At 32.7% G+C, this 27,593-nt stretch overlaps 3 protein-coding genes across 3 annotated transcripts; 2 read left to right on the top strand and 1 right to left on the bottom strand.

Moving 5' to 3' along the window:
* Positions 1-10,433: 10,433 nt before the first annotated feature.
* LOC123887242 lies at positions 10,434-13,078 on the bottom strand. Its single transcript, XM_045936521.1, has 3 exons — positions 12,938-13,078; positions 10,832-10,997; positions 10,434-10,702 (listed from the first exon to the last, which is right to left on the bottom strand). Exons 2-3 carry the CDS (start codon positions 10,994-10,996, stop codon positions 10,655-10,657), a joined length of 213 nt encoding a protein of 70 aa, XP_045792477.1. The 5' UTR covers position 10,997; positions 12,938-13,078; the 3' UTR covers positions 10,434-10,654.
* Positions 13,079-14,099: 1,021 nt separating this feature from the next.
* LOC123886837 lies at positions 14,100-14,996 on the top strand. Its single transcript, XM_045936116.1, has one exon. It carries the CDS (start codon positions 14,100-14,102, stop codon positions 14,994-14,996), a length of 897 nt encoding a protein of 298 aa, XP_045792072.1.
* Positions 14,997-21,203: 6,207 nt separating this feature from the next.
* LOC123887240 (transmembrane protein 64-like) lies at positions 21,204-24,873 on the top strand. Its single transcript, XM_045936520.1, has 4 exons — positions 21,204-21,884; positions 22,228-22,464; positions 22,567-22,784; positions 24,380-24,873. Exons 1-4 carry the CDS (start codon positions 21,612-21,614, stop codon positions 24,558-24,560), a joined length of 909 nt encoding a protein of 302 aa, XP_045792476.1. The 5' UTR covers positions 21,204-21,611; the 3' UTR covers positions 24,561-24,873.
* Positions 24,874-27,593: the final 2,720 nt, after the last annotated feature.

Raw genomic sequence — 27,593 nt, 5'->3', positions numbered from 1 at the left:
GAAATTTAACTTATATATAATGTATTATCTTGTCAACTATATTTTCATAATTTTTACTAAGTTTACTCAAGCTCACGACTATATTTTCATAATTTTTATTAAGTTTGAAAAGTTATTTAATTAGATTATACTCCCTCCGATCTTATTTATAAGTCAACAAAAAATTTTGAACTTAAATATCAGCCAATATTATCAAAATTAACTTTATTTAATATTATTTTTCAAAAATTATCCTCATTAGTTCTTCAACTTTTTAAGATGATTGTGAAGTCCAATGCAAATTTAATATATCAGTAAGATCATTTCAGTAATTGTAATAGAAATTTTACATAAAATCAAAACAAAAAACCAACTTCTTAATAAATATACAAATTAATATATTTGCTTATAAAAGAGGTCGGATGGATTATGCAGTTTTAGTCACTTAGACCATCTAAGAATATCTCTCGATAGATAAATCTATTGTGAACTATGTTGCACGGGTACTCCGTTTTAGACAGAGTACCGGTACCGGGTACGTACCGGGTACCGGTACGCGTATGGTACTCCCATGGTACGTACCCTCAAAGTACCGAGTTTTTTTGTTTGTTTTTTCATGTGGGTACACGCGTGGTACTTTCGGGGTACGCGCGTGGTACTCTCAGGGTACACACGTGGTACATATTTCATCAAAAACTATTCTTTTTTTTTTTTGCAACACTTTCCAATCCCATTCTTCTTTTATTTGTTTATTGTTTTAATAAAGATTCATTTTAGTTTAAAATTAGAATCAATTCAGTCTCCTTCCCTTTTTATTTATTTTTAAAAGTAGAGCCGCATAGTCTTACTACTACTCCTAATTTCCTCAACGTGTAAACCACAATACTTTTAAAGTTTGCTATTTTTTATGTTTAATTATTTTTTTAAGAATATAATTTTATTATTTTAAGTATATAACTATATTAAAAAAAATTATACAAGCGTACCCGTACCTTAATTTTTCTAAAAATACCGTACCACGTACCGGATACCGGTACCGTACCCGCACCTGTGCAACATAGATTGTGAATGACTCTTAGTTAATTTTTTTTCTCTTTGCTAACTCATTCAATTACTCCCTTCGTCCCAATTTGATTGACACAGTTGATTGTTTCACGCATGCAATGCATAACTTTGACAACTATAAAAATTATAAAATTTTGATATTTTGACAATACTCATCGAGACGAATCAAACATCTTATATGCTAATATTAATTTTTGTTTATTAGTAGAAAAATAAAGTCAAAATAATATGTGTGAATTGTGCACAACAGTCAACTGTGTTAATCAAATTGCGACGAAGAGGGTAGTAGTAACTAGTAAGCAACGTCTCACAAGATATCAGAGAAGGCATAGCATATCCAGAATTGGATATGATGAGTATTTTTTATGTTGCATTTATTGGAACGATGATTTTTGAATTTGAAATGTTGAGTGAGCCAGCCACCAGCAAAGGACATGTTAAACAAACAAAAGGGGCAATTTCCACTGCCACCTAACATTACCTATCCTCAACTAGCTTGGAGCCCACAGCCACGAGTATAGGAGTATAGAGTATAGTATGTGATTCACTGACACAATTCACATGCAACACAACCACGTCTTAAAAGCACGTCTCATACTCACTCACTCACACTATTACCCTAGCCGGCACCATTACAATAGAAGAGACAAACGTCCGTCTGGTGTTTCGTAGCGGGAACGTAGTACGATATTCCCGCCAAATCAGGGACTGGTTATTGTGAACCTAAAAAAGTAGTTGTAACGTGGGACCATGTTTCAAAATATTCATTGATCCTAGTGTGTGTATGGTCTGAGGGAACGGCGTGAGAGGATGTTGGAGAGAGAGAAAATCCAAATGGATGATTCCAAATTGGTAGCCACACCACAACGAGAGAGAGTGTCTTTTGGCTGTAGGGAAAGGGCAAAAATGAGAAGTGTCGCGTGAGAAATATCACCATCGAGTGGTGCCACGTTCGTGACAGCTCAGAAGGGTTTTTTTTAAGGTCCACCTTTTTTTTTATGTTTTTTCTGTTGTGGTTTTGATTTTGTGATTTGTTTCGTAATTCCCGCTAGTTTCTTGGGTCTCACATCCACTTGTGCTGCCTTTTGACCGTTGACTTGTTCTGGCGCCAAATTCGAAAAACGAGAATGCATGCACTTTCCAATGAAGACAAGACAAACATCAGCTCAGATTTCTCATTTTTAAATTCGTTTTTTTTTGTTACTCTGTCAGTAAAATCCCACAACTAGTTATAAGACGAGGTAAACTCAACTCCATATTTTAAGAGGGTATCAGAGTCTCCTCCATAATCAGTTGTGCCGCCTGCAATTAGGTTTATGATCGGATCATCCACCATTTATATCGGCGTATACCAAGTCCAATAGTGTTGGGTGCGAGGAGATGTGTTAAAAGAAGTCCTACATCGAATGCAAGATTGTCTGAATATATGTTTATAAGTGAGGGAAATCATCATCATACAAGTCGATCTTGTAAGAATGAGTTAAAGCCAACTCCATATTTTAAGAATAGGCTTAATTAGTAAAATGGTCCCTTAAAGACATTTTTGGTTTCAGATTGGTCCCTTAAAGAAAAAAAGGTCCAAATAGGCCCCTTAAAGAAAAAAAATGTCCGAATAGGTCCCTTAAATACATCTCCGTTAATCAGTTTGGTCCTTAAAAAGAGGTCTGAATAGGACCAAACTGATTAACGAGTATGTCTTTAAGGGACTTATTCGGACCTTTTTTTCTTTAAGGGACCTATTCAGACCTTTTTTTCTTGAAGGGTCCAATGTGAAACCAAAAATATCTTTAAGGGACCATTTTACTAATTACGCCTTAAGAATAACTATATCTTAAGTCATTTTAGTATTTTCATGACTTTCAAGTAAGTCATCAATTTTTTTTAAGGACACAAAACTAAAAATCTTCTAAATTATTCTTTCATCCATCTAGACTAAATATTTTGTATGTAAGCTCGATCCCTATAAAGTGTGAGGCTACATCCAATATTGTGACACAGTGACCCAATATCAATACTTCATAGGATCAAAACTAAGATATGTCCAAGACAAGAACATATGATTATCCATCCATATGAATGATTCAGATCGATGAAATCACATCTTCGAAGAATGGAGGGAAAAGGGGTGGATCGTGAGAATGGAAAAACCGTCATAGGAACAATTATCCTTATATATTCTTGGGTCCATAGAAAGATCTATCTTTCTCACACTAATAACCATAATCTTCTTGGAGAAAATATTCATAACCATAAAAATGACCATGATTCCGTGGTGATTCAAGTCCAAATATTAATTAACTAGGACAAAAACGAGTATCAAACCTCGAAACCTTAGCAAATATTCTATATTGGGAGGCTTCCGAAGGGATTACTCCTAACATTGGAACAACTTCACCATATCATTGTTGTGTAGGGTTCTCTAACGAACAAGCAAAAATTAGGGACATGTGATGTGACCCTTAACACCACTTTTAGCATTAGATGAAATGTAAAAACAATAAAAATAATACATTTGGTGATATATTTTTTGAACGTAAAGTATCTACTCCATTTTATTCATAATAATATCACGAATACAAAGAGAAACATCAATGAAAATGTGGAAACTAGCTAAGGATGTGGTCTCTCTTGCTAATACATGAGTGACCTCATTGGTTTGTTTCCTAATATACTCAACCCGAGAGTTTCTAAAATGTGTGTTAAACATGGTCCTACAGTCCTTAATAATATCACAAAGCTCACACTCATCTCTATTCTTACTATGAAATTTAGTTACAACAATTTGTGAGTCAAGCTCAAAATCCACATCCTCTAGTTGTAAATCTTGAATCCATTTCATGGCATGCAACAATCTCAATGTCTCACCAATGTCCACATTCATAATTGGAGAGAACCATTCCGTCTTAGCAAGTACAAAACTTCATTGATCATCTCTAACGCATACTCCTATACCCACTTTGTTGAGAATAGTGGAGAAGGAATGAAGGATGCATCTATATTGCATTTGTACCTTCCAATAGATGGTTTGGACCACCTAGTACCCGCTATAGTTGGTTGAATTCTACTTTGCTTTTGTTTCATTTCTTGTGCTTGGTTCCAACCTGTTAAGAGTATGCCACGATCACACACAACATTGACTGATTCTACTTCATTTCTCCACAATTTATTGTTCCTATGTTGCCAAATACTCCAAAGCAAAACTGAGAAGAGTGAAAAGTGGTCTGCTGCCATATGTTGTGCTACAATATTATAATAGGCCGAGCGAAACTCAACACTCTCGGCGTAACAGTATTGTCCATTTTATACCTCTCATTAAAATAGTTGCGATATGGCTTCATTTGTGCCCATAACAAAGGGTCACATATAAGCGTATTTTTAACATTTTTGAGATATTTTGGTTGTGGGTAATGTCAATTTTTCTTGTAGTGAAAGATGATAAATAATATATAATGAAAAAAATCAACTTTATAATAAAATTAAATGATTATAATTTATTCGCACACTTTTACATGCAATATCAAATTATAACCCTCTCTTCTCTATTTAGAAATAAAAAATATTTGTGTGTTTTTAAATATAAATTCCTATACAAATTTTTAGATGCATTTGTTTTAAAATATATTCCTTATTAACACTATTAATTTATATTGAAATATGAAATATTAATATTAGAGTAATTTTTTGTAATAGTCACACAAAAATAATATTTTTTCGAATGGAAAATTGTTAGTATTTTATTTGTTATGTTAGTCTAACACTTTGTCAGGACTTGAACGCTTGACCTCCGACTCCTTTAATCATTAACTCAACTAGTTCAATCAATTGAACTACTCATCCCACCTAACAACATTTTTTTTTTAATGTGTAAAAAGTGTTTAAGAGTCTTGTAAATAAAGAAGGAAAAATATATAGTCATACATACATTATGTAATCAATCACTGCATGTTGGTGGAATTGATGGTTCGACTTAATTATATATTTATAAGGGTCATGCTAAACAGTGCCCCTGGGGCACTAGTTAAGCATACTAAAAAAGGAAACAAATGATAAAGTTAATGATGAGAGAGAATAACTTTTCACTTTATTAAAACATTGAATGCACAATTTACGAGATAAAATTTCTATATTTGTATCCTTAACTAGTGCCCCGGGGGCACTGTTTAGCATTTTCCTATTTATAATAGTTTTTTTTTTTTACTATTGTGAGCTCAACTCTTACTGCCGTAAAATTCTGTTGGTTGATAATTTGTAAGAAATGTTATTTGAGTCTTGAGATACTCCCTATTTAAAACCTTGAGTATGTTTTAATTTTGGTGACCCTTTGAGAACTAACTTACCTAATATTATTTTTGAAAAAAAATACAAGTTATAATTAAAAAGCTTCTACTTCTCATAAATATCATATCACTAGCTAGTATGCCAACTAAGAGACAGCAATGCAAGCAAATACGGGGGCAACGTACATGTAGAAACGTGGAAGCAAAACCTCAAGATGGTGAGTGGTTGGTGAAATGGGGCATATGCCACTCCATGTGACCATGTTAATGGTACCCTCAATTTTTTCAACATGCATGATATGATGGGTTTGCACTCTACACCGAGCCCAAACCAACAATTAATAATATTTTCCCTTTTTAATTTTAATAGAAATGATGGTTTTGCGAGTATAGTTTAATTAGTAGGATATTTTATTTTTTATATGTAGGGGTAGAATCAAAATTCATAATCTTTCGCTTATTCATTTCGAAAAGTAAATATTTAACCATTAAATTTCTTGACAAAAAGGAAATGATAGTTTTTTCCCTCTTCCTATGACCAAACAACATTACAAGTATAATTACGATATATTAGCATCTAAGTTATAGTTAGGTGAGTTTGTCTTTAATACAAGGGAAACTCTTGCATGATGGTAGGAGAATATGGCAAAAAGTCAAAATTTGATTGGAAATTATATTGGTGCTATAGACTGAAGTTTAAGGTTTAATGATCTAATTAGGGCAACACTGATGAGGGCAACACTGATGAGGACTATTCATGAAATATGTGATTTTTACAAGTTATAAATTTGATCCTAATTTTTTTATAAATCATATAATTATAAATATATAATCCGTAAAAATAATTAAAAATTATATTAAATCATCATATTTATAAATAGTACTAGGGATGACAAAATGAGTCAATTCGCCCCATCTCGTTTTTGCCGCGTCATTAAGGAGTACCTAAAGCGAGATAAAATGGAATAGACCATATAGAGATATAAGACAAAAAAATCCTCCATGCCTCTTTTATGGTGGACCAACGGATCAGTGGGTCAACCCATCCTACTTTGGTATTTTAGCGGGACGGGTCAATTGGACCAATTGATAGTAATGGTTCAAAATCATAACTCTCCAGCAAAATATGACGAGTTTGCCATCTAAATATCATAACTTGCTCATAACAATAATCGTGGAACCTAGTTAAGAAAAATATTAACTAGCCTCCTTGAGACATTACTTAAAGAGTCTAATATAGCAAAATAATTTTGGAACTTGTGTAATCTATATTTTCAAAATATAAAGAAAATGGTTTTCAACATAACTAGTGCCCCGAGACACCAGTTAAAAAACTAAATATGGTATAAAACTATTGAAATTTGCCTATTTTCACCTGTGGCCTTTGTATATGCTTATGCTTAGTGATGACAATGGGTGCCCATGAGTGCAGGTTTGATACTACCAAAACTCACATTCATATATTCGGGTGCCACCCAAACCCAAACTCAAATGTTGTTCGGGTGGGAAAATGAAACTCACACCCGCACCCGCTGGGTTCGAGTTTTTTCACCCAAACCCGAAACAAGAACACGCATAATTGATTATCCGCTCAAACCCGACCCGAACTATATTTAATAAAATGCAAAATGTAGCATAATTTGGTAATATAGTTTGTAAATTTCAAAATAGTTTTTTTTTCTTACTAAATAATTCATCAAATGTTATCATCACTACGACATGCACCAGTACAGCATTCAAAAACATAAAAGGAAGCAAAATACATATGGGTAAAAATAATTTAATATATAAACGGGTGAGTGAATGAGTTTCGGGTGTGAGTTTGGATATATTCGGGTGTCACCCGAACCCAAACTCAAATCCAGTCAACTCTGGTTTCTTCCGTTAACTTGAATTTAGATTCAGATGGGTCTATCGGATTTTGGTTTTCATGTCATCCCTACTTATACTAGTAATACTACAATTACCAATAATAGGGGATTTTGAACTTTACAAACTACGATTTCAAAGGACCACTACCCATATAATTAATCATCAACATCAAATGATACCACGTGGTATAATGAGGTCTAATGTCATTCCTTCACTGAAAATTCTTCAGCACCCACCTCCGTACTTATTAAAAACACACCATATAATTAATCAAACAATATTAGACGTCTAATTAACTTATCTTACTTAATTTACAAGCTACAGCTACAGGCCTACAACTATCTTTTAAATCTTCCCAAAAGTAGAATCTAAACTAACACATCAAACTCCAGCTGTTTTCTGTTGGGTTATTAAATTTCTAAAGCTATACAATTTTAACACATGATTTTAATTGGATGCAAGTAGGTGAAGTTTAGATTTTGAGATGTTAATGTTATATACTCCTATGCTACGCATGATTGACGGCTTCTATGGTAGATACCCTTTAACTAAAAATCAACTGAATTTGAGTAATTAAGAATGAAAAAACAAATATAAATAGCATGAAGCAAAGAGGTTGGGTATATTAAAAATATTAATATGTGCATTATTCACGTGTAGGTATTATTGTATTGGAAGTCTTTAAAAACACTCATTCATTCCAGCAGGCTATAGAGATCAATAGACCCACTATTGCATTTTTTTTTTGAAAGTCACTATTGCATTAAAATTATAATTACACTCTTTTTTGAGGTCTAATGTTAATTCATTATTGTTCTAAAAGTATTTGGTTGATTAAATTTCTCATATTAAAATTAAGCATACTTTTGAATTTGCACTTTAACATTTTTTTTTAAACTTATTTTCCATACATATCACTAACTTATAATTTACTATTACTACATAAAAACTAGGCGAGGGATATATAAGATATAATACATACATCTAATATATTGTCAAAAAAAAGTAACATACATCTAATACTTAATAAAACCGGAGCCTAGATTCTCTACAGTTAAAAATGACGTAGTCGCATAGTTAATGTGCTGCAGGTCTTACGATTAAAATCAGACGATACAAATTTAAAACAAAAAATTATTCAAACCTATTTAAATAGATCGAACGAGATCACATTTAATCTTACTACGAGGAATCCATTTCCACGAAACCAAGCCTAAAACAAGGACATGCACAAGCAAGAGTTGGGGACAAATTTTGTTAAGATGTCTCAATTTTAAATAATCACTTTTTTTTTTTGGGTTGAGAAAATTGCCAATATCATGGCAAGAAGTTGGACAAGTGATGTTAACAAATCAAGTAGAGCAATTTTTTCATTTTCATGAATGATTGATGTTATACTTTATAGATTGCATTAAGCCTATGAGTGCATATTATGTCTGATCATTTGCTGAACTAAAGAATTGATAGATCATAATCAACGGGAAATTGTACCTAATTTAAAATGCATTAACCTTTCAATTTTTAAATATTAATTTCAGTGTATTCGTTACTAATGACAAATATTGATGGAGATATTTGAACACTTTGATACAAAAAGAAAGAGACATTTTAAACACCCTTTCTATACTTGTTCATTTTCACAGCCATCAATACGTTCGTTATCAACACTTTTTCTTTTATTGAATGAATTCATGTGTCTCTCCATTTTAAAAATGATGGTCTAGCATAAAATGGCAGTACCTCTATGGATTTCTCAATAGTAAAAAGATAATGTTAGTATGAGTGTTGGTAGCGCTACTCATGCCAACAACAAAATCAATAGCAGGGCCAGGAAATAGAAACCACTCGGGGCACATGTTGAGGAAGCAAGATGCAGAAAGTAGTGGTGTTTGTGGTTCGAAAAATAATAAAATTATTCAATGACTATTTACAAAATAAATAATTTAGTGGGTCAGCTAAACCTAATCAAGGTTGATATGGACTTGGCTAGAAGAAGTATCATATCATTGATTGAAACACCCCTTAGTCCCATTACTCTCAAGAGCAGAATGTTAACCGATATGTGAAAGGATATATAATGCTACATTAGAACTAAACATGGCAGAGAAAGTCATGCATATTAGTTTTAAATAGGTTTTTGGGGACATAGCAGTGACTACTCAGCTCAGGTGACAAACAAATCAGGTATGCGATAGTAAAGATAGGTTCTGGCCACTAATAATATGGCATGTTGTTCGCCAAAATGAACTCGTTGATTGCAGATTTGCAGAGTCTCAAGATAAGTGGCAACTTGTTAAAGTTGGTTACGTTCAATTTTCTACAATTAGATATTATAGCCATAACTAACTTGAGATGAAAGTTCTGTTTAGCAATTTCAACAAGACTTGTTCTATACATTAGCATAGTTGTCGTTCTATGCGGGAAAAAGTATGTAGTAGTCTGAGTTTGGTCATTCATGTAATAAAAGTCTCTAAACTTATAAAGAAAAACCTGTTTCTGCACGAAGGTTCAACTACGGGAATACAACACAAATGCATGAGTGATGTTTGGTGAGAAAGATGTAAGGACCTCAAGTGAGATGATGGAAATATTGCAGTCTCTATAACACAGTAAACACTATTACTACTGTTCTAATGTCGACCATAATTAATGGGGTTGCCATTATTTTTGCAGCTATCTTAATCCTCTCTACTTATCTGAGATAGCACCCGAACACTTGCTCAAATTTTTGCCATTACTTTTGCAGTTATCTTAATGTTGCTATTGTTCTAATGTCCAGTTTTTATTCTCCATATTTAGTGATTATCTTGAAATTTAAGAAAAATTTTATTATAAACTTTGTAGACAAATACTAACAAGTTCCCTAAGTGGAAATGATGTATTCAATTCCTTAAAAGTCTCGGTATTATTCTTTTCAACATAAACTCTATATTTCCCCCCTTAACAAAGCTCTTAGGGGACTTTGCCGATTTGAATGAATGAATATCGTCTTTTCGTCAAAAAAAAAAAAAAGCTCTTAGGGGACTTGTTAGCTAGACCCAACTTTATAAACCTACTAAATTTTGATGAAATTGCAGGTAAAATTTGTCAGTCTTTGGCAGACCACCACCTTAGAAGCAAGTAGTAACCACTGTCTAAAGGGGCAATTGAAATGTATAAAGCTTATCTAGCCTAGCACATGCAAATCAAGAAGCATAAATTAGACGGAACAATTTACCATAAAAAAGCACGAGACAAAAATAAAAAACCAGCAAAAACTAGCCACTTCGTCAAAAATTGATTATATCAAACAAACAATGAACCATTATCACTCAAGTTATAAACCCACAATGGTGGTCAAACTGTGCAATTATGCAATTTTATTAAGAGAAAAGAATGGATGCAGCAAAGAACATCACGGCCATAATGAGGAGGTTCTGTTAGGTCTGTATTACAAAACACCTCCTCCATCAGAAGTCAAGTCATTCCTTCTTTCCTATTCCATGCGACATATTATAGATCCCTCGTCCCTGAACAAATGTATAAAGTATTGTTTATAAGATATGCTATAAACAAGTGGATACACACTGTAAACTTCAAGCTGACGAAGTAAACAGCAAAATATGAAGAAAAATAATGCATATCACAATTGAACTTACAATCATAAAAAGGGAAGCTGCAGTAAAAGCAAGGGGTATAGCAACAGAGGTAATCCTGTCATAGGGCCCTTTCAAGTGAGTATGATTACGCATATTCTGGAAATATTTTTGCTTCTCGATAAGCTTCTCTCGTGGTCTGAATGGTGCCTCTGTTGCTTCTGTCATCCTGCACATGGCCAAACAATATTTCATATAGGCTTTTCCCAACTATGTAAAAGGAGGAAAAAGAAAGAAATAAAAAATTGCATGAAATTAAGTGGAACAGAACAAAACATATATTATATCACAATCCCCCTCCTTTCCTTTTCTCTCCATCTCAAAAAACTGAGATAGAATGACGACTAGCCTTGAACTTTTGCCAAAAGAGAAAAAACAAAAGGATGGAAAGTGTAAGACCGCACATTATTTTTCTACTAAATGTATGATCATACATCACAATATCCTTTGGGAAAAGCTACAACATAAGAGCTATATATTTGTTACAAAAAGGAAGACATTGTCAATCATTCCTTGGGATACATGTAGTATACACAACTTGAGCTACCAAGGAATGGTCGACCTAAAGCTTACAAGACAATACACTTTTACCATATAAAAAATGTATGCAAAATTGTGGCCCTAACTTCCAAATCTAAGCATTATTGCATCTTAACTAAAGAACTTCGAAAGCTAAAGGAAACTGTTCCTTCTACATTTTCCTCACGCTACCAAGCCTATAAAGCCATTGGATGAAAACACCGGTTCTGCATAATTATGCATAATGTGCAGACCTAAATCGAGGGAAGTTTTAAAGAGAATCATGGAATCAAGTTATATGAATTGGATAATAAATGCTAGTACTATAATATTAACACCTGAAATTTCGGAAGCCTAGGCGTCCAAGTCCTAATTTTACCAAATTCAGTTGTCTTGTGTGGTCACTTAACCCAAACAAAAACAAATCTATAAGAAGCTTTAAACTTTCAAAAATCATAAACCATTCCTGAAAATGGAAAGAGCTGAAAGAAGCTTTAACTTCCAAGTTCCTTATAATGTTTTATAATCAAGAGGGTATGAGCACATCATTCCTTAATTTATAAAACAAGGGATTTCACATAGAATCAATCCATCCATAATTAGTACACAATTGAATTTATAGGAAAGGGGATAATGGATATCAGACATACAGTTTCCATTCAATAAAAATGCAATTATGAAACTAGCTGGATATTTCTAACCAAAACTCCTTTTTAACATAATTTTGCGCACATCAGAGGTTGACACATAATTCTAATATGAACATCGACCAAAATCAGCATGAAAAGGCAATAGGCACCACACACAAGTAACTTCTGTGAATTTATAAACATGTCTCTAGGGTTGAGAATAAAATTTAGGTCATCATATAACATATTAAGACACCATAAATAATATTGCTAACTCAGAAACAACTTATCAAGTTCTCAAATATATTTAAAACAAAAGCATGCACGAAAGATTCAAAAGTCGTCAATTATCCAGCTATTAAAAAGTAGCAATTTTTATCTACACAAAACAAAAAAGTAACAATTTTTCTAGCAAATCGAACAAGCTCCCTTTTGCCTCAAATTTAATATTTTGATCTTTAACATACAGATTTTCATTTGTATATTTTTATTTGGTAAACACTATCACAAATAAAAACAGAAATCATGTAAGAATCAGATTCAACCTAGAAATTTCCAGCAATCACTGTTTGTGATTTACTAACACTCAACCACAATTCACCAAATTCAATATACATGATCCTAACACACATAAACAATCTCTACATAAAAATCAAATCTCAAATATTCCCAGCAGATTGAAACAGAAGCATGATCATCACAGATAATCCAAAAAATTTGCACGCTTACAGCTATAACATACTCTAAATCAATCCGATCCATATGAAAACTTAGATAACTTATATAATTTTCGAAATCGACAAATAAATGGGAATAATGATGTTAAATCCGATAAACAGAAGCAATAAAACCACAAAATCGAAAATTTGAAGGAACACCGGTAATTTTCGGAAAATATAAAAATTTCTGAAATTACTAGATCCAAAGTTGACGTGAATTCGCACAGAAGGAGATAACTCACCTGATTGAATATGAACGTATGAATGTGTAGAAACGAAACGAAACGAAACGAAACGAAACCCTAGAATCCTCTCCTTTCGATTTTATGCGCGAAAGTGTAAGGTGTTGTGAGGGGAAATGTGGAAATAGTGGCAGAGTTAGAGAGAGAGTCTTTCAATTTTGTTATACCCATTCTACCCTCCAATCTGTTGGGTCATAGTGGATGGGCCTTGAGCTTGGGTTTTTGTTTTTTTGTCCAAATTCCGCCCCCATGTTTCTTTCCCCCACCCCGGATTTTCATTTTTGCCGTCGATAAAAACTTCGGTTTCTATCTACCGATTTTTTTGTGCTTGAAAAAAAAATTGGTTTCTGTTTTCCGAATTTTTCCTGAATTTGTACTAGAAAAACATCGAAAAAACTTCGGTTTCGAGTTTTTTTTCAAGGGCAAAATGGGAGTTTTGGGGGTATAAAAGAAATATGGGAGTCCGGAAGATAATTCACAATTCAGTTCAATTTTGGATGATTAATTAAAAAAATAAATTATTCGGTCGAATTTAGTGCGGTTTAATTTTTTATTAAATATTAATATTATAAAAATTTAATAAAAAATAGTATATTTTACGTAAAATATAACTTGTAATATATTATAAATAAAGTTTCATTTAATCTATGATTTTGAGTTATTTTGGTATAATGATGATGAATTGATGAAATAAAAAAGTTTTCATTTAAGCAACAAAATATTGTAAGTTGTTTCAAACAAAGTCTTTTCAATGTCACCGAGGAAGAATAAGTCGACGACAATAATAATAATAAATGCAGGGTTGATCCACAGCAAATGCATCTAGCTCTATGGTGTCGTACAATTTGTGTGTGATGAGTGAAGGAGGGTAACTTGAATTTGTAATCAAAATTGCTTAGACCATTATGTAGAGATTCAGGATGTGTTTGGACGAGAAAAGAAAGTCAAAGGAAAGAAAGTTGAAGAAAATAATCTTAAAGGAAAGAAAGTTGATGGAAAAGTAATGTTAAGAATATAGTTTGATAGTTAATCAACTAGAGTTAGTTGATAGATTATCAAGTTAGTTAGGAGGTTAGAATGTTAGTTAGGGAGTTAGTTACTCCAAATAATCCTATAAATAAGCCATCCTTTGTACATTTTATTCATTCTTTTATCAATCAATATGATTTCTTATGAGCTTTTACCTCATGAGTATTCCTATGCTCTCTACCTCTCTTATGCATATGACCTTCATCCCTATGATTCCATGATTCTTAACATGGTATCAGAGCGATACCCGAGGGATGAAGATGATTGTGCTTCCGCTTACGATTCTGAAAGTTGTGAAGAAGATGAATCTGCTGTTGTTGAAATTCTCAGCAATTTTCCTCAAGATCCGGAATCTTCAACTTCACAAGGTTCAATCCTTTTTGGTAGCTTCGCAAGTCCAATCATTCCGGTTTCTATTCCTTCGATTGCATCAGATTTTGATGGTTTCTCCATCAAGATTGGGGAGATTACTTGTTTTCTTGGTTATTCTTGTTGCAGTGATGTCGATTACACCATCACCGCTTCGGAAGAAGACGAGAAACCGAAGAATCTTGAAACCGAATTTGTTTCTTATGAAGTTAGCATGACATTGCTGAATCAATCATGTGTCAAAGCGTTCTCTTCTCCGATCAAGATTAAGCGTCAACACGACGGTAACGTCCGATTCTCGCAGGATCAAGATCAGGATAGCAAGAAAGGTGAGCCGTTTTCTGATTTGCTATTGTGTTCGTCAGAGAGCATCATTTTTGTTTCTCACCATCATGCTTTAGGCATCACAGTTTTTGATCCCGGTGGATTCATCTTAGTGATTTACCGTTCCAATATTATGCTCGCTGTCGTGTCCCTTTTCGATTCAATCTCACTTTTTCCCTTCGATCCTGGCGGAATTTTCCTATGTCATCTCTGTTTTCCAAACTCATACCACGAATTCTCTTACTATGAGTTTGAGGGGGGATATTACAATATAGAGGTCAGTTCTGCAACATATGATTCAAGTTTTGGTTATGCAACATTATTCAAGATTGATTGATGATTAGTTGTTATTGCTGCCTCAATCGTGAATAGTGTAGACTTTGTTGCAAATGAAGTAAAGTCACAGTTTCTTGTGGATTTCTTTTATGCATTTCAACTTAGCATGGAGATTATTTGTCTAATTGAAAATTGCATGTTTACGTGGAAATGTTCTTATTGATTGGATTGATACTTCCAAGAATATTGATATTAAGATGCCTTGTGTCTTGGAAGTATGGTAGTGGGCCTCTAACCGTAATTGATGCGCCTGACTCAACTTTTTTTTTTGGTTCAAGGCATAGAGCAATTTGATCCCTTAATTTCTTTTACCCAATAGTTTGTGAAACTTTTCATTGAAGATAAGTTTGAGAATTGAAAAGTGAAGGATTGGAAAGATACGTTTTACTGCATGAGTTTATTTTGCTTCTTGAGTTCAGCTTTGAATTCTAAAGGTTTTGATTTGAGAAGACAAAAATCTGGAATTGATTATGTTAGTTGTTGTATTTGGCCTGCTTGGTATGTGGTATTTTTGAGAAGATAGCTGCAAATGTGTGAAGCTTTCATAACACTCTTTAATAATTGATTGCTCAAGTTATATTTCTTGGTCTGTCATGCCTTCAATTGGGTTATTTGGAAATTGTTTTGAGCATTTTGGGTCCATTGCATACCTTATGGAGCTCCACGATGATGTCCTTTTTTTTTAAGGTTAATTTGCATCTTTTATATCACTGGTACTGAGAAAGAGTCATCATATTGCTCTAGTTTATGGAGTAAAGGGGTCTGCACAGTTATTTTGTTGAAGTTTATGTTGCTTCCTATAAATGTTTGAAGTTTGGACCCGTACCTACAATTCTACTTCTAGACAATGGGCTGAATGTAATTGGTTCAGATTAAATTTGGTGCAAGTTTGTTCAGTTTATCAACCAGACAATGATAAGGTGCTGAGATTTGTTATCAGAGATGAAAATTGTGTTAGAATGAAGATCATGTTCTAGTAGAAGTTTTGGTCTGGCACTTCCCTTTGTTTGAGTTTCACATACACACATTGTGGCAACAATGTTACTCTTATGATTTGTTTAGGTGTTTAGTTCTTTACTAGTACATTGTGTAATTTTGGTGTTCTACAAATTTGTATTTTCATTGTATTCCAAACTCAAATTGGTGAATCTTCCAATGTTGAGTTTGAGGGAGGATGTTAAGAATATAGTTTGATAGTTAATCAACTAGAGTTAGTTGATAGATTATCAAGTTAGTTAGGAGGTTAGAATGTTAGTTAGGGAGTTAGTTACTCCAAATAATCCTATAAATAAGTCATCCTTTGTACATTTTATTCATTCTTTTATCAATCAATATGATTTCTTATGAGCTTTTACCTCATGAGTATTCCTATGCTCTCTACCTCTCTTATGCATATGACCTTCATCCCTATGATTCCATGATTCTTAACAAGTAAGTTGATGGAAGTGAAAAGAAAGTGAGATGATATTTAGATTGTTTGGTTTGAGTGAAAGTGAAAAGAAAGCGAGAGAAAAAAAAAGTGTAAATTTAAAATGACAAAAATAGCCCCGAACTAAAAACAAAATGTGGTTGGACAAAATTTTAAAAATGTGTAAAGCCACTAAGTTTGGTTTAGCGGTGAGAAATTTGGATAGTATGCAAGAAATTCTAGATTCGATCATTTGCTCCATGATAAAAAAAAGGTGCAAATTTTTAATTCATTTTGGAATTTGGATACATGTGCCATTTCCACCAAAAACCATGCATGGTTTCACTTTCCGTCCATATTTGGGAGGATCACAATTTATGTGGCTCCCACTAAAACACTTTATTTCCTTCCTTATGTGATTGCAAACCAAATGGTGGAAACTAGAATAGTCTTTGATCTTTCTCTCCTTCCTCTTTCTTTTATTCAACTTTCTCTTAAACCAAACATAGTGTCACAGAGGGAGAATGAATTGATTCCAAAATACACTCTAAAAAAATAGTGGTCATGATTTGGCTATCCCTACAAAATAGCAACCACAAATACCCATCCCCCCTCCTCCCTAAAAAGTAACAATGATCAATAAATAACTATCTGTTGAGAAAATCGAATATTATTCTTTTGTTAATATTTAAGAACTAATATAATAATATAAATAATATAAATTACTAATCTAGTATAATACTACAAATGTATATTATACTAATTAAGGAAATGAAGAGAAGAGAGAAGCTTGGATGTGATTTCTTATTACTCAAAGTGTGCATTTTTACATGAATCAAAAGGTGGTATTTATACTACTAAAGTTATGAATAAAATAACTTACATTTACTATTGTAAGTTGACATTTACATTGATAATTTGCATTACTATTTTAAGTTGACATTTTAGATAAATATTTCAACATTAATAGTAACAAATGTCTTATGATAATTTAGTGATTTTTCAATTTATTATCACACTATCATCAATAGTGGATTTCATTTTGGTTTATCAAGATTGCATTCAAATTTCATTTTACATGTTTTTTTTGCTAAGTGAATATTGATTGCAATTATTGTGATACACATTTTTCTCTTGCTTTTCATTGGCCATTGCTTGCTTGCTCTTGTTTCATTAAGGATGGATTATTCTAGAAGATTTGCCAATGATTGCAATTACTCTATTGCAACTTTTTCCTCTTGCTTTTAATTTTAAGTGGCCATTGCTTGCTTCCAAGTTCCAACTAATGTAAAAACGCATAGAACATTTAACAGGCATGACTTTTTTCTTTCTTTCTTTGGAATGGTTACTTGTGAGTATCACTTGGTTGAGTATATATGCCTTGTGGAGAGCACTTATGGAAGAAAATGGTAATGTCTATTTTGAATTTAATCATAGTAAATTTGAATGAAATAATGTTGTTGGAGGATTTAAATTTAAATTACTGCAATAGATTTTTTGCGACAACTTCAAATTGATTGACATAACGATCTACCAATGCATTGTACTTATACATCTTAATGAGAATCAAATTCTTCAATCAATAACATAATTTGAATGCAACCGAATGAAATATTACTCAAGTAGTAATTACCATACCTCACACTTAGGATATTTAATACGAAAAATTCTATATTCAATATAAAAACATGAAGATAATAAAATGTTAGCATTGTTACCCAAATAGTGGAACCAATAAACTATTGTTTAATGCTATAATTGTACATGTAAAGCTCATTGTTTTGTTAATGAGAGTGTCAATAATTAGAGGTTATCTCACTAATTAGCATGACATACCTCTATTTTCAAAATTAGCTCTCTCAAGCATACTTGAGAGTTCGTCCTTTTTTGTCACAAGCAAGCATTTAATTCTTTGAGATAGCCAAGAATTACACCATGAATAGAAAAAACTACCAACTATCGGGCTCGGGTCCTCTTGAATATAAAAAAAAACTACCAATTATAGGGGTACATTACAAAATTTTAAAGAAGAGAAAAACAAAAAACAAAGAGTGAAAGAAACTAACGACAAGGAAACATCACACCTAAAACATCCGCAAGGAAAATAAGAGACATATCACGAAGAGCATCGTGTAGAATAACAAGGCTCGAAGAGGCTGAAACCCCTAGCTAACTTAGCTAAATAATATACCGCAAAATTCTCTTCACGAAGTGTGTGGGTCAAGTCAACATCTCAATCCAAAAGAAGAGATACTACTAATAAAGATCGTGCACATTTATACTGCTCTTAGCAATATTAAATACAAGTTGCATCTGAGAAACATGTAACCTTTCTATAACTGCGATCCTATCATAAGCGAAGCTCGTGAAAAAGAGCTAAAATCTATGCATAGATAATACACGAGCCACCACTACTACCATAATAACCGTGAAGAAAGTCATCATGATGATCACGGATTAGACCTCCGAACCCTCCAACACCAACGTTAGAGAAGACACTATCATCCACGTTTAAAGCAACACTCCTCAAAGGGTCGACACCTAGAGACAATCTTCTGCGCAGGTTGCATATGCATGCTCAAAATTCTATTCAAACCAAAAGCAACACATGGTAAAAAAAAAGAGAAAGGACTTGCACACAAATTCTGTCTATGAGTTGCATTATTCCGTCAAACACAAATAAATTATGCGAACACCAGATCTTCCAAAGTATAATTAGGACGATCCTACTATAAGTAAAAAATTATACTCCGACCGTTCCAAAATAAATGACTCAGTTGACCACTGTCACGTTTGTCAATGTACGACTTTAATCGTTAATATCTTAAAATATATTTTATTAAAAATTATATATTTTGAAAATACTCATCGAGACAAATCAAACATACGCTAATATTTACATTTATATATTAGTAGAAAAATATGATCAAAATAAAAAATAAGTCATTTATTTTAGGACGATATGAAATATACATTTTTTTTCAAATATTTGAGAGCTATATTTTGGATAGTTAACTGTTTGCTGAGCTTGATTAATTTGTCCACTTCCACTCGGACCAAACCAAAGAAGCTGCGAAGTAGTAACTGTAGACCCAGTCGGTGCTACATCATGAGGTGTCAAATTTCTGTTGGTTACACCTCAAACACTGCTGAGATGTCGGTTGATGTCGGCATTAGTTGTCTCCTCCACAAATTTATCATATATTAAGTGCTATCAACCTATCAATCATCAAACATTCCAAAAGTATATACTCACGCCAACGAAATTACTAAAATTATGGCAACCCACTTAGCAAGATGCTTAGAAACTTAATTAATTAATTAACATGATAATGTCAAAATTTCATACAAGTAATTTCTCATTAGCAGTGTCTATTTAATCTAATGTACGTAAAATATGAAATGGGATGGGGGTGTTGCGCCACAAAGAAATAGAGGAAGAAATAAAACACATTTAATTAGCCAACTAATTTAGGCATTCATCCTAAACGTTTTCAAAAAATTTAGGCACTCAGCATATGGTTTTAATTTTTGTTTTATTTTTAGGGTATATATTATTTAAGGAGTCAACATTATTATTTTTACTGTAAAAAAAATATTATTTTTAACAAGTAAACTAATAAAAAAAATCTAATACTATTAAAAATGTGAATAATTTTAATTGTTCCAAACCAACTCCCTATTCTTTATTTTTCTAAACATATAATTTTTTTTTAGAAAAATTATATGAGAAAATTATTAATAAAAGGTACTAATAGTCAATTTACAACATTTAAAACGAAATTCTCAGTAAAAAAAATTTAAAACGAAATTTGACCTACATCTATTGTTGTTATAAAACAAATTATTTTCCCTCGGCTATATCTCATGGACTAAACATATATGAGATATTCTTTTGTCATTCTACATGTTTTATACGTCCCACACATTTTTGTTTATACTTACAAATATTTAAGTAGTAGACATTATAAAAATTAAAAAATATTTTTCGCTAATTAACATTATAAAAAAATAAATCTGATAGGATTTTTTGGGTATATGCACTACCTAAGTAGTTACTAGAGGTATTTTTATAAATTGAAAAGACACATGAGAAAATAAGTAGGGTGACAAAAAAAAAATCAATATATATAACTTTTTTTTTTCACTAAAGACTAAACATATTTTTAGGTTAGGCCGAACTATCGGCCCAATACCACATATTTTGACCTATATAAGCCTCCTTACCCACCTTAAGGTTCACTTTAATTCAACCTAACATTCAACTTAACTGTATCAACTTTTACTTAAAGTGTCTGATTATTTTTTTCTCTATATATAATAAGTGTCTGAGAGACTGAAATCTTTACTATTAGGCCAACAATTTATTTTCTACGAGCAATCAATCTCATAATTTTTTTTTTACAAAATCGTATTAATCATCATATATAATTATATTAGAAAGTCATAATCAACAAAAAAAATTTATGTTACTAAAAAGTCATATTCACTAATAAAAGATGTGATATTATTATCGTATTATCATATTTTATATATTTTATATTAGGGTCATGCTAACCGGTGCCCCGGGGCACTGGTTAAGGAAACCAAAATTAGAAAGTTTTGAAAAGAAAATAACACTTTTTAAACTTTCGAGAAGTTGACTGCACAAATTCCAATGTCAAATTACTATTTTTGCATCCTTAACTAGTGCCTCGGGCACTGTTTAGCATTTTCCTTTATATTATTATATTATACTCCACGTAACAGTAACGGTGACGGTGAGTGTATCCTCATTCCCCACTTCAAAGTAATCTCTTTTCCGTTGCTACACTACACCCATCACTCAACGTTCTTCCCATTCGCCGCGTGGCTTAAACGACATCGTTTAAACAAATAATTCCAGTTTTGTACAAAAAAATCACCCATATAGGTTTTCCCAAACAAAAGAAAACCGAAACTGAAAAAAAGCGCTTCCAAATCCAAATTACTTAACAAACGCGCTTTTCCCATCATCACCATCATCACCATCGTCGTTTTCTTCATTCCTTAATCACTTCTCACATTACTGGTGGTGTTGATGATTGGACTCAAAGCGATTCACCAAAACCTTATTCACCTAACATAACATGATCAAGTTCAACCATTCAGAATAAACTATTTTCGGTGGTTGCATAATTTGGTATCACTGTGAGCAAATTAGGGTTTTGTATTTTTCTGCATTTTCAGATGACGGATTGTAACGATGACTGTGGCGGTGAATTGAAAAAGGAAGTGGTTTCAGACCTCACTATTATCATCGAAGCTGATGATAACAAAGGTGACTATATCAAATTGAGCTCTGATGAGTCTTTACCACCGATTACTGTGGCGGAGGAGTGTTCTCCGCCGTCGAGAAGATCCGGTGTGTGGTATTGGGTGAAAATGGTGTTGTTGTTTTTGTGTTTAGGGTTTTCGGCTGTTGCTGTGATCAAGTGGGTTGGACCTTTTCTCATAGACAAGGTTTGTAATTTGTGCTTTTTTCTTTCTCAAGTGGCTATTTTTATATTTAGGGTTTGTTTTTCTGTTGTAAAGTTTTTCACTTTTTTGTTATCAAAATTTGTTTTTGGATATAAATTGTTGTTTAGGATTTTTAATTTGTTCACTTATATTGCTGCTGAATCAATGTTATTTGTAGTCTTACATGTTGCTAAATGCTAATGATATGGAACAAAGTATTGAAATTTTTGGTTGCTGAAAGTGAAAGCAATTCTTTGTGGTCAATGAATTTAATTTTAATATATTTGATTATGATTCCGAGTCAATTAATGTCCTCTCTAAAGGGTTATGTTATTTGTATTTTCAGGAGGTTATTCCAATAATAAATTGGGAAACAAAGACTTTCAGTCCTCCAGTGCTTACTATTTTGTTGTTTGCTTCAGTAGCAATTTTCCCAACTATACTTTTGCCATCTACACCTTCTATGTGGGTAGCTGGAATGACACTTGGTTATGGATTTGGGTTCTTGCTAATAATATCTGCAGCGGCTATTGGTGTATCGCTTCCTTTTATCATTGGCTCGATTTTCCATCATAAAATTGAAGTATGTGCATTGTCTTCAATCTCAGTTGGTTTTGAGTTTGTGTATGCTGGTGTTTGCGTTGTCTTTACTAATTTAGATATTATGTTTTATGAATCTATGCAGGGATGGTTAGAGCAGTATCCAAAGAAGGCTTCTATTCTAAAATCAGCTGGTGCAGGAAACTGGTTTCATCAATTCCGAGCAGTTGCCTTAATCAGGATTTCTCCATTCCCTTACATGGTCTACAACTATTGTGCTGTGGCAACGAATGTTAAGTATGGGCCTTACATAACTGGATCATTGGTTGGAATGGTGCCAGAAATATTTGTTGCAATCTATACGTATGCTCTCTCTCTCTCTGTTATGCAATGAATTTGTGTTTTACCTGGTTATTTATATACTTATGATTATTTCTTGAATATCTAATTTTGCATTTGAAACTTCTATGTATACATAATGCTGCAGTGGCCACTTTCTGCTTTCTTTTTTATTTCCATGCCGTGCTGTGAATATAGGTTATGTAATTGGCTTGAGTTTACAATTGTTTACTCTATGCCTTCATATATGGTAAAAGTTGCTTCGGTTAGATTTCTTTTATGGTTTTAGATTTTACATTACTGATGTAATTGAGAATCCTGCAGACTCTTCATATTTCTATACCATGTTTTCACTCATCATTATTGATCATGCACAAGATCTTGAAATGATTTGTTGTATTGACGAATCTTTAATATATTGATGAAAGTGAACTATTCCTTCCTAATCATTTCCATACTTTGAGGTGGGAGATTGCTTTTGCCTACTGCTTTTTGGTTTGTAGCTATATTTACAATATAACTTCCTTATGTATGTTTCCAATCCAGCTCAAGGATTTGTCTGTGGTCATCGAAGTTCGTCGATTTTTCAATTTGTACTCGGGGCAATTTTCATGTGTGAGCTGTGAACAACTGAGCATCTTCGCTCATGTCCTCTTGTTTTGTTCTTCCATTCCTCCTTGAATTTGAACATAGGAAAAATATAGGGTTGGAGAAGTATTAATCTGTCTAGAGAGCAGTTGGCTGTTTGGTTCACACCGGTGTGTATTCTCATTTAGATCTTAATTAGGAATACTATCTATCAAATGGGCTTTGTGATGTACTGTAAGAGATTGCTCTCTTTCCATGCATGGCATGTGTGGCTTCTTAAATTAATCATATACTTGCTTTTATCCTCTCAACTGTCAAGATTGTCTATCATAATGATGGCACTGGTAACAGAAATGCCTGAATGCTCACCTATAGAAACTTCACCTCCCACTCAGTTCCATAAGCAAAAGATTTAATAAAATACCCTATTTGGCTGTTCCCATCCTCTAATATTATTTGTCAACATCTCACAAGCCTAAGACTTAATTCTAGCATATGAGAGTTAGTTAACTGATAGGATCCAATTGGGGCGACAAGTTGACAGCAAGGTCTGTGTTTGATTCGTGCTGGTGGTTTTGTATTGCATTTGTATCCCATCTGTAAGCACCACTGCAGCCCTTCACTAAGGGCTTTTAGCATGCCTTCACCTTGAAATAGGGCAAATCTTTCCTCCTTCTAAGTTTATGGGAAAAAATTTAAGTTCTATCTTTTTGCTTTGAAATAGGGCAAATCTTTCCTCCTCCTAAGTTTATGGTGATATCAATTTAATGCTTGGACCCTTTTTCCTCTTTAATTCCCCCTCAATATAAGAATTTACCTTTGTATGGTTATTTCTGGCAAACGCATTTTAGGTAATAATATTTATTATGACTTCGCCATTAATTCCTTGCATTTCACATGTATTTTATGTTCCTCTGATAATCCATAGTTTCCAAGATACCCATTTTCAATGTTTGTTTGGCTATAAAGATTGAGAAACTAATGATGCAAAGTATATGGACCCTATTAAATTTATTGGCTATTTACTGCAGGGGAATTTTGATTCGGACATTGGCCGATGCTACAAATGAAAGCCAATCTCTAACTGCCCAGCAGATCATTTTCAATGCTTTAGGCTTCTGTTTAACTGTGGCTACAACCGTCATTATCACAGTTTATGCCAAGAGACGGCTCAAGGAGTTGCAGGAGGAGGACAAGATGTTGTTGCAATAGTCCAGTAGTTTTAGTCTGGACTTTGATCGTTTCCAGTATGAAGCAGCTTTTACTTACTGATGATATATATTATACTACTGGCAAGTGGTGCTCATTGCACTGCTGGTAGAGTTTTTACTTATCTTAGTAACTTCGTCCATTGGAAGGGTTGGCCGACAAATGTACTATAAATGGTGGGAAGGTTTAACCAAGTATTTCAAAGGAACAATCTAACTTGACTGCAAAAATCATTTACAAACAATAATAGTTTTCCTTTTCTGTGCTTCTACATCACTGTACATTAATTTATTTATAGGATTTGATTTGAAGTCGACAGGATTTTGTGTGTACATCAGATGCTTCAATATTTGTTGAATTGCCAACGTGTTCCTGGAATAATGTTATGTCCGCATTGTTCAAGTCCTTGTCATTGTCAAATTTGAATGCTGAGGATCATTTAGGACCAATCATTAATATCTTCAATATTACTACTATCTGAGTATCCTTGCATGTAACATAAGTTACATAACATTCAATAATGGCACAAATATATGATGGCGACATCACAAACGGGAAGGAAAATATTTGTCAACCACTTCCGTAACGTTAGCTATCTTCCCTTGAAAAATTATCTTTAGCTCCCTCAATATGCTCTAAGGTCCCTCGACAATTTGAGGGGCTTTAGAGCACGTTGATTGTTGAGGGGCCTAAAGAGAAATTTTCTCTTCCCTTACACTCCAACCAAATACCTCATGCCATAGCTAGCCAAATTAAGTGTGGTACTTTCCTATCAATCTTTCCTATGCAAACTACTTTTTAAAAGAAGTTATCAATCAATTCATCTTCCCACCTTATTATACCCCGGTCCATCCATTTGAAAATACACCACACTGGTCACTCTAACCTACTATTTTTTCATTTTCCATCCAAACTTGTTAGTATATATGCACTTGAAAGACAACCATGCATAAAAGAAAGAAGGGGAAACTAAGTCCAGAAAAGAAATAAAGAAGGAAAATAAACTATTTTACTGCAGTGATGGAGCAAGCAAGTAAATAGGAAATGTAGAGACAATGCCTCTTAAGCTTATTGAAGGTTTCAATAGGGGAGTCTTCTACTGAGAGAGTAATAAGGACTTTTTCTGTTAGGTAAGTTAGTAAGGATATCAGCTTAAGGGAGTCTATGTCATGATAAATTTATGGTTTAACTACACATTTCATCCCTTACGTTTATTTTAGGTTTCAATTTGGTCCCTTACGTTTAAAAAGTATCAATTTGGTCCCTTACATTTATTTTAGGTTTCAAGTTAGTCATTTTCGTTAGTTTTGTCACTAACACCGTTTGAACAGTACACGTGTCAGTGTGTCCAAGCGCCACGTGTCAGTCCACATATGCAAATTGGCTGCCACATGTGACAAAATTGACGGAAAGGACTAACTTGAAACCTAAAATAAACGTAAGGGACCAAATTGATACTTTTTAAACGTAAGGGACCAAATTAAAACCTAAAATAAACGTAGGGACCAAATATGTAGTTAAGCCTAAATTTATTTAGGAAGGTTAGTGATGATATAGAAACTTTGTTCAAAGGGTAGAAACTACCTTATAATAATTAAGACATTTGAAACATCATTCATCAATGGCATATCAAGGTACCAACTATTTAACCTTAAAAAATAATTATCATTTTTTATAAAAAATATTATTTATACATACACTAAAAAAAATATTAAATCATAATTTATTTATTTATTATATAATTAAATAAATTATAAACACACTTTATATTTGACTTTTACTCTTTTTACTAAAATATATTTGGGATTTTGATCCTCTCTTGTTGTCCTTCCCTGCTACTCTCTATTGCCATTTATTTATCTATCCCTCCCTCTCTCTGTCTACTTGTCAGTTCAAAAATGAATTCTAACCTACAATAACCTAATGGAGTGCATTATTTATTCATCAAAGCTAGACATTTATGACAGAAGAATAAAAATAAGCGTTACGTTAACTTGTGTCCTAAGGGCACATGTTAAGCTACCTAAAAATAGAAATAGAGCATTTAATTATAGAAAACATTTAATGTTTAGAGAATTGAATACACTACAAGTTCATTAAATTTTTTCCACATTTATCTTCTTAACATGTGTCCTTAAAGGCACAAGTTAACATTCTCCTAAAAATAATCAGCATTAAAAACAGAATTCAATAACTTAACTGCTCCCTTCCTCCATGTCCATGGAAGTTCTCTCTAGTACAAATTTAAAATAGTAGATAAATGCAGTTGATTTTGGAATCTTGTAAAAAAGAAAACTTTGTAGATGGTAAAATCACTCGGTTTTAATTCATCAAAATTTTTGTACTTAAAAATTGTGATTTAATATATTTTAAATTATATGACATACAATCTGATGATATTGAATAATAAAAAATCATGAAACTACAATAAAACTCATTAGTGGTTGTAGTCGGCAAATGTAACTTTAGTCTCAAATTTTCATTGTTGGTGGTCGACTCCATTGTTATGTATGAGTTTCGATTGATTGTATTTCATTGATGCTCTTGTAAACCTTTATATATATATAAATTCCATTTTGGCCTTATAAAAAAAACTCATTAAAAACTTTGGTTTCAATTTCGAAAATTATTCATTTTTATAATTTAATTAATTCATGAAATGTAAATAGTTAGTCCACTACATCATCATGACATACGTATGTCATGTCATTTAAAATATATTAAATAATTATTTTTAAATATACAAATATGATGAATGAGCCAAAATTGTGTGATTTTAAAATAGTGTGACCAATTTTGTGAGTGACTGAAAATATGGAAAATCAAATTATAATTAAGCCTATTATTATATATGTAGTATTATGTACTGCAAATGGTTATCTTTTTTGCACATTACTCCGCACATTAACTAATAACTAAGTGAGACTCAAAGTAAAAAAAAAATAAAAAACTAAATGAGACCCATCAACTTTGATTTTGTACCAATAGATGTTTGATATAGCGGAAGAGACTAAACTCTCACTGTCTCACATTAAT

This window comes from Trifolium pratense, linkage group LG5 (assembly GCF_020283565.1).
Source record: "Trifolium pratense cultivar HEN17-A07 linkage group LG5, ARS_RC_1.1, whole genome shotgun sequence".
NCBI classification, from domain to species: Eukaryota; Viridiplantae; Streptophyta; class Magnoliopsida; order Fabales; family Fabaceae; genus Trifolium; species Trifolium pratense.
The sequence above is the reverse complement of the archived record's forward strand: the minus strand, read 5'-3'. Positions and strand labels throughout refer to the sequence as shown.